The sequence below is a fragment of the Dreissena polymorpha genome, chromosome 2, assembly GCF_020536995.1.
Source record: "Dreissena polymorpha isolate Duluth1 chromosome 2, UMN_Dpol_1.0, whole genome shotgun sequence".
In the NCBI taxonomy this organism is placed as follows: domain Eukaryota; kingdom Metazoa; phylum Mollusca; class Bivalvia; order Myida; family Dreissenidae; genus Dreissena; species Dreissena polymorpha.
The window spans coordinates 47,387,792-47,396,602 of NC_068356.1; the positions used below are offsets into that span (position 1 = coordinate 47,387,792).

General features: G+C 33.7%; 1 protein-coding gene across 2 annotated transcripts in view; it reads right to left on the reverse strand.

Annotated features, from left to right (window-relative positions):
* LOC127866939 (serine/arginine repetitive matrix protein 1-like) overlaps positions 1-7,901 on the reverse strand; it is a 36,669-nt gene extending 28,768 nt beyond the window's left edge. For both annotated transcript variants that reach the window (XM_052407807.1, XM_052407806.1), the window contains exon 1: positions 7,751-7,901. In XM_052407807.1, the coding sequence (XP_052263767.1) occupies positions 7,751-7,877 (127 nt within the window). In that variant the 5' untranslated portion in view covers positions 7,878-7,901. The remainder of the gene's footprint in view (positions 1-7,750) is intronic.
* Positions 7,902-8,811: the final 910 nt, after the last annotated feature.

Genomic DNA, 8,811 nt, shown 5'->3' on the forward strand with positions numbered 1-8,811 from the left:
GATAATGTAATAAATGTCCACAACCCCACACTATACACCCCTCTTCACTCCACTCCTCCCTCCTTTGTGATTGAAAATGAGAGTCCCTTCACCTTTAAAAAGAAAATAGATGAGCGGTCTGCACCCGCAAGGCGGTGCTCTTGTTCAAGTGTTATTATAATACTAATCAGAAAATTTGAATACGGAAAAATGTTTATTATTTTAATAAAACATTTTTTTGCTTCTCCTGAAAATTTAACAAGATGTCAGTTACGGTACTTTTTACATTCAGAAAATGACATGTCAATGTTAAGTCAATTTCGAAAATTTGATAAAAACATTATTTTTACCAAAAAGGTAGACTTAATATTTTAACAGTTGATGTATGTCATCTAAATAAACACAAAAATGGAAAAAAGTAAAAATGTATAAAAATGTCAGTTACATGACTTATTACATTCAGTAGGCGACATGATGTTTAAAAAAAAAAGAAAATTGGGGGGGGGGGTGGGGTGAGGTTGGGGGGGGGGGGATTCTGGTAGGGGCGTGGGGTATTGTTTGGGTGGAATCAGGTATTCAGGTAAGTGTTGTTTTGTCAAAGTAATAATAAAATGTGATCATAAATAAAGAAGTTATGGCAATTTAAGCAAAATGTTCAATTATCTAAGTGTAAAAGGGGCCATAATTATGTCAAAATGCTTGATACAGTGGTCTGCCCTTGTTTATAGGTTGGGGTCATGTTGCTAAACAAGTATGCAACATATAAAAGCATTATGTCAAAGGATATAGGAAATATTTTGGGTAGTACGCAAACTTTAACATAGATTTATTAATAATATGCATATTCTAAGTATAAAAGTGGCAATAATTATGACAAAATGCTTGATAGAGTTGTCTGCTCTTGTTGGGGTGATGTTGGTAAACAAGTATGCAACATATAAAAGCATTATGTCAAGGGACAATGAAAATAAATGGGGTAGTACGAAAACTTTAACATTTGCTGCATATTCTAAGAGGGAAAGGGGCCATAATTATGACAAAATGCTTGATAGAGTTGTCTGCTCTTGTTTATATGTTGGGGTCATGTTGGTAAACAAGTATGCAAAATATGAAAGCAATATGTGAAGGGAGAAAGAAAATATTTGGGGTAGTACGAAAACTTTAACATTTGCACGCAGACGCTAACGCTAATGCCGGGGTGAGTAGGATAGCTCCACTATATACCGTATATTTCATATATAATAGTCGAGCTAAAAATCACCTTTTAAGTATAATATTTCAAATAGTTACAGTTTAAAATAATATGTGTTTTTGTGTTTGCATTTTTTAAGGTCAGTTTACTATATTACTTAGTATAATATTCATGAATCAGGCTGGCGTTGTCATATTATACTTTACAGAGGCCAGTTAAGGGGTTTATAAAAAAAAACGAAAATTTATTTTAATGTTATTAACACCAATTTAAAAAAAAAGAAGTTTTTTATTGTTGTAGGCCAATCGTCAAATGTAGACTGTACAATCCTGATATTCTCAGAGCTATAGAAATCCAAACCACAATTCTGAAGTTAATGCCACTTTGATTTGTCTCGCTTCCCTTTAAAGCGTGATTATACAATTTTTATATGTGTTGAATTGTAATATATTGAAACAAATATGTTATAATAACACACAATACGCAAGAAAAATTATACATTTAAGACGAATTTCATAAAATGCAGCAAATACAAATTAGCGACCTGAGCCGATTGTGACGAAGATAATTCGTACATATTTTCCTACAATAACCGATGCATTCGTCTTTTTAGTAAGTGTTCGTGTGTCGTATGAATCGCTATTGCTGCAGGAATTTCAAATGAACCGTTAAACTAAATTTAGATTCACATGGTATATGCATGATATACATGATGGCGAATTCGGCTGTACAGTCTTTTTTCGATTTCAGAATTAAATATCTGGCTTATTTAGCATTTTTCGACACATGTTCTTCTTACCTTTTATTTTAATTTATAATGATATATTCTCTTTTTTACACATTTTATATTAATTAATAAATATTTGACAAGATTGTATATACCCGCTTTAAGAAAATAAATAACTAGATTATCATCCAAAATTTGGGGAAAATTGGGGCGGGTGGGTGGGTTTTATTTTTTTTCTTCTATTTTTCATTGTATGTGGCGGACCTTTATATAAGTAATGAAATGTTCACGAATTTGTTGGTTTATATGCATAACGCCTATTTGTATGCATGTATGTAAAATTATATAGAATGAAAGAAATATATTATCAAAATTTGAATATTGTGTTTTATTTTACCCTTTGAATATCATGTTAAACATATTATGACATTCAATAAAACATTGACTAGGCAAAGTATTAAAGAAAATACAAATCTGTAACATAACCCTTTACATTATTTTTTCAGTATGACTAGATATCATTGATTAAAACATGGTATGCATTCAATAGACAGCATTTACTATTTCGAGTTCAGTTTGTATTAATTGGATGAAGATGTTGAGAATGAAGATGATACACATTTAATATGGGAAGTTCATGGGTGTCTCCAATACTAAAGTCAATAAAAATTTCCTAGACAGCCGACAGTTTGACTAACTGTAACATCGGGTGACACCTGTGTCTATTCTAATTTATTTCGGCCGATGAAGGCACAGACGATTTTAGGGTGGTCAACTTTCAATGGGGCTTGATCATACGAACCACACACAAATGAACTCATTATACAGGTCCGCGAAAGTTAAAGTTTCTGTACATTTTGACACCCCGTACCAATCTTTTACGGTTGTAAGTTGTAACGGCGTTTCTACACCTCAAATAAGAAATATTTTGTTGTTGTTTTCATTAGATCACTTAAATTTCAGACAACGTTTGTGTGCCGTTAAAAGTTGATAAACGTCTTGGAGACATTGAGTTCCTGATTTGCACTTCTCTATTTTCGAACTCATTCAGCTGTTTCGTCCTCAGTATTTTGCGGCTCGAATTTTTTTACGGATTTTTTTTTCAAAATAAAAAACTTTCCGGCGGGACGATTTTCGATGGGCGGGCAGGGATGAGAATCTAGGAATTTATTTTCTATGGCCTAATAAATGCTAGCTTTAAATAAACAGCGCTTCATGTATAGTGTTTCTTTGTTTCAATAAAAAGAGCGTGAAACTTATGCAGACATGTACAACATCTAGTCAAAGACCTATAGATAACACAGATTGGAAACTCTCGTCTTCGCGATAGCGATATGGGATAATATCTAACGGCGGACGCGGGTCACGTGACATCGATTTTGGAGATGCCGGTGTACCTGTATTTTCTTCCCTGTTCCAGCTACTGTCGGCCATTTTGTTTTAAAGCAATCAATTATGGGCAAAGTCGGTCACCGCAAACAGACATATTGAATATTTTTTTGTGTAAATAAAAATAAGTTTTTATTTTCTTTGTTGGTAATGCTTCAGGTTTTGGTAGTTATTATTCTTATGTATTATTAATTTATCGGAATTTGAAAGAGAACAATGGATTTGTTCATTTTCGATAATTTTTGAAAAATTGAAAAGCCCAAACGATTTTTGTCAAAAACATCTTCATTTCTCATCACAGATTGATTAAGTAAGATGGTTATGCTAGCAGGGCTCAACATTAACCTAGAAACCAACTTGCCCTGCTGGGCAAGTACTTAGAAATCTACTTGCCCTCAGAACGTAAAGCCACTTGCCCAAACATGAAATATCATTTTAACTGTGAACCTCATATTTTTTTATAAAGATCAAAATGATACACCACAAAACCTTTTTTATTTTTGCACATTTAACAAAATTATTACAGCAATTAAAGTCTAATTAAAGTTTAAATAAACGCTCTTTGTTCTTTTTGCACTTGCCCGGGAGGACAACTAGATGATAAAATAACTTGCCCGGACCCAACTTTTACTTGCCAGGGGCAATAGGACGACTGTTAATGTTGAGCCCTGGCTAGGTGAGATGTTAATCTAGGTATGATTTATAAAAAGAAGACAAAAATAAGGCATTTTAAAGGATTTTGCCTTTGTACAATCTTATACTGTTATTTCATTCAATCATTTTCACACCTGTCGCCAAAGTGGTTTGTTTCTTTTTTAAAAACTTTTCTATTTCTCATCCCAAATCGTTGAAGTATGATTTTAATGCTAGGAGAGATGTTAATCTAAGTATAAATTACAAAAACGTAGAAGAAAATGTTCAATTTAAAGGATTTGGCCTTATACAATGTTGGTACAATTTTAAGCTCTTTTCCTCTGTTGTACACGATTGCTGTCAAACGTGTTTTTGTTCTTTTTGATAAACTTTTTCATTTTTAATCCCAAATAGATAAAGTCAGATTTTTATGCTTGGTGATATGTTTTTCTAGGTTTGAATTAAACAAACTGGAGGAAAATGTTCATTGTAAAGGATTTTGGCCTTGTACAAAGTTGGTACAATTTTTAGCTCTTATACCCTATTGTACACACCTGTCGTCAAACGTGCTTTGGTTCATTGTGAAAACCTTTGTCATTTTTCATACAAACATAACATCTCCTTCAGTTCGCTAATTAATCAGACAATTAACACACGCGTGAAATGTTTGTTTTGTTTTCTTTTCGCCAAATCCTAGTCCATGACAATTAGAGCTTTTATTAATTACCAATAGAAAAAAAACTTGGTTACAAACAAAACTTTAATAACCTATAACTCATGAATAAGATCTAAATAAAAAATAGAGAATTAAAAAATTGAAAAAATCCACAGAATCAATATTGAAATAAGACTAACTGAAACTGTTTTTGGATCGAACGATCATAGCATTTATTATACTGTAATGTTGTTTTTATCAGAGACCTAGATCTATGTGTCCACATATATCTATCCGTTTTGAAATAATATTATTTTATAAGGTTTTAAATGTTTGAATTAAAAATGTATACAAGAAAATTTTATCAGAAAAAGCCTTTCAAATAAATTATCCAACGGCATTCTCGCCGCGATTTGGAAATTCTTATAGCGCTATTACTTCAACGAGCGCGGCATTAAAAATTCTTATTTTAGGTTAATAGAATCGAGATTTTGTAAAAGCATAATAACTCATGTTTCTATGAAACTTTGTTATATAAAAATCGGATCATTATTGACCAAGTTACAGCCGCCTTTCTATAGCTCTAACATTTTCGCATAACTTTGCTCGATAATCGTAGCCATTGCTACTGGACACGTCGCTATCTTATCGCAATCGTGATACATCGGCTATCTTCGGACTCCTCCGATTGATTTATGGAATAAATCGTCTGCTGATCCAAAGTGGTCTTATCAGTTTCTCGACCACGTGACCCCGCCACGAGATAGCCCGATAAGGCGCGAAGTTTCCAATGTGTGTATTCTATAAGTCTTTGATCTAGTGTTGGTGTATTTATTGTTGTATGAAATCTGGAACTTTAGGTCAGGCGAATTAAGCAAATTCAGTGGGAAAACCCTGTCCCGATCAGATTTTATGACTGACTTTGGGTTTTTTCTTGAATAGTCATAATTCACCCCTCCCAAACAGCCCCAGTGTGTCTGAAAAAATCCTGTGGAAAGCATTAAATTCAATCATAGGTTTAAGGCCATCACCCAATTACCCCCAAAAGCCTATCTTTAGATCTGTATTCTGCTTAAATCAGTTAAGGAGGTAAACAAGAAAAAAATGTCTGTTTGTCCAATATAACATTCTTTACTTCACCTTACAAGATAAAATCAGTGGACATGTTGATCTTAATAAGTTTATGAAGATTACCGTTTTTTTTAATTGTTGATTATGCTGAACATTAAACAAGACTTGGCTATGGTTTGAGTCAGGGTCTTCCCCAGGCCATTTAAGCGCCCCTTGCCGGGGCGCTTGAATTTCGAAATCAGAGTCCCCGGGGCGCTTGGAATTTTCCGATCAGTGTATTCTTCAGTAAAAGAAAGTGGAGATTGACCAAAAAAATCAAGGTTTCCCTATCAGTGTATCAATATTCCCTGTTTTAAAAGAGCACTCGGTACCTACTTTCACAAGTAATCGCCATAAACACCATATGGGGTAATGGATAATCCACTGATAAGAGAATAGCATGGCGCGCGTATCGATTATTCTAGCCACATTACACGGTCATTTAAATGCTGACAAGGATGTATCTGGTAACTTTCCAGTCGTCAAACTGTGAAGTTCATCGTCCAATCGGTTACGCGAATGCTTATGAGGGCGGGGTTAACTATCGACCATTATTTTTGATTGATGTCGGGCATGAAGTAAGAGTTTATCGCAGCTTGATTAGCAAGAAGTTGTACCATTTGAGTAATATAAAACCGGTAATTAGTACAGTACAGAACATTAAAGACGGTTTCGGGCATCATCATCACACCTTTTTACTGTAAACAAGTGTTACCTATGACTCATAATTAATACGAGAAATTAATTGCAAGTGGTAAACAATTAATTATTATAGCGAGTAAGTTGTGCAAATGACTCCCGGTTACAATTATGTGATAACAATTTATTTAATTCCAGTACATGTATATTTCAACATGTCCATTTATAGAACTGATTCAACTCAGTTCTATGACATTTATTCGACACGTAATGCGCTTTAACAAATTTTCCTTGAATTAATTATGCACACTTGTAAATGTTTCGTCCGATAATCGATAGTTAGAAGACTGATGATGGCAACCGGCCGTGATCCTCGTGGACAACGTGAATTTCATGCATAATTCCGTCAAAACATTTATTCGACTCGTAAAGTGTTTAAACAAATTATCGTAGAATTTATAACGCAACGGTTAATATTTGTTGAAATCTCAAATGGGAATAATTAAATTTGTAATCCGAAACCCATTCCCGTAAGTCGATGTTAACGCGTTTTTAATCCGAAACACACTTCCGAATGTAAATGTTACCGCAACGTTAAATATTTTTGCTTCAAATTAGCAGTGCAAATTTATTTTGTGTCGAATCTTTTTCTCAATTAAAAAGAGCGCGAAAATTATGCAGCATGTACAACGTCGCGTCTATTGCATACAAATGGCGTGTATTGAGCGTTTTAACAAGCACACAACAGGTCAGGGGATTGACGCATATTCAGAGGCAATATTTCATCAAATCTATAAATAGTCACTCAAAACTGGCAAGGTTTGTGTTAAAGAAATAACTGAAAGCTTTTATCGTTAATATTTACCAGAAAGAGATTGATAAAAACGGAATAAACGGGATTATCTGGTAATAAATAAAAACTTGAAAAATAGTAAGTATACAGTAATAGAGTCGGGTTGAAACGGATGTATTGGGGAATTGTTCGAGTCGGGATTTTACTATCTGTGCGGAAAAGTTTTAAAACAATTAAACAATATAAAAAATATATATTTTTAAATGACTGGGGGATTTTTTTTAAGAGTCATAGCGCACCAAATGACGTCTTTTGACGCTGTTTTTCTTTGAGCTATAACGCACCACAGAACGTGAATTGACACGTTAAATTTAAAAAAATCAACGACGGGAGGGGACACCCCTCCCGAACCCACCCCCTATCGGCCCCGGGGCGCCTGAAAAAATTCCTGGGGAAGGCACTGGTTTGATTATAACAGCTATGCAGCAGTTTAAAAGTGCATTGGAGTTCCATTTTCATTCACTTTAAGTCACATAATACATGGTAATGGTCTTTATTTCGGACAAATATTTTCGGATAGAAACAACAAATTACTTTTAGCCGAGCAGAAAAATCACTGCGCGCAATTCTCACCATTAAGTAATTCAACAGTGTCTTCGGAAAGTGATTTGGCGAGTTTAAACTCTTCCCAAATTTCAGTAAATGAATATTCCAATATCAATTCATTGATACGAATTTTTGATTTTAATTGATCCGCCATTTTCAAAACCGCTACCGAACAATACGCACGTCAACACGGTAAAAGTATAACCGGTCAAACAAAGCGGTCAAACTGGTGAGACATTTTAACCTGTGTAATGTTTTATATGCGCACAATTTTAAAACGAATGAAATGCATAAATTGTTTACAACGACGGCATAAGTTGACTGCTATTTAGCTGAAGGAAATCCGTAGATTTAAAAAATAAATTGTCAAAAATGATCAGTAGGCATAAATTCTGAAAGTCAATAAGATTTTGTGACTGTTTTTTTCTTAAACGAGTTCATAACTATTTTGATTCTTATATTGTTAGATTCCCTTTATATTTAGAGCAGATATGTCATGATCGTGAAATACTTTTTGAAATTGTATACAGTTGACATGGTAATTGTATTCTAAAACACGTTTTACTATCACCGAGATTAGAAATTGAACGCAAAAATAACACAAACAATTGGTCATCGAAAGTACGGGACATTCTCAACCAAACCGGTTTTAACGATGTATGGTTATTTCCCGAATCTGTGAACTCTAATCAATTAATCCCGTTACTTAAAAACAGATAACGAGACCAGTATATCACTAAGTGGAATATAATTGAGTGCCCCATCATCTACACGGTAAATGATCACTTTGTTATTAAATGTCCTTACTATGCCGATGTTAGGAATTCATTAATTCCAAAGTATTATAGATCTCGCCCAAATATGTTCAAGTTTATCGAACTTATTAGTTTAAATGAAATAGTGTTGAGAAAACTAGCCATGTTTTGTTTAAAATGCGAGAAAATGTTTATGTAGGATACATTATATAATTTTCACAAATACGGTAAGCTTAGAATAATGTTATACGTGTTGCAATTATTAAACTACATGTTTGCATTATGTGATCATAATGTATTAACCTCATCCATGTGACATCCTAGCTAAACATG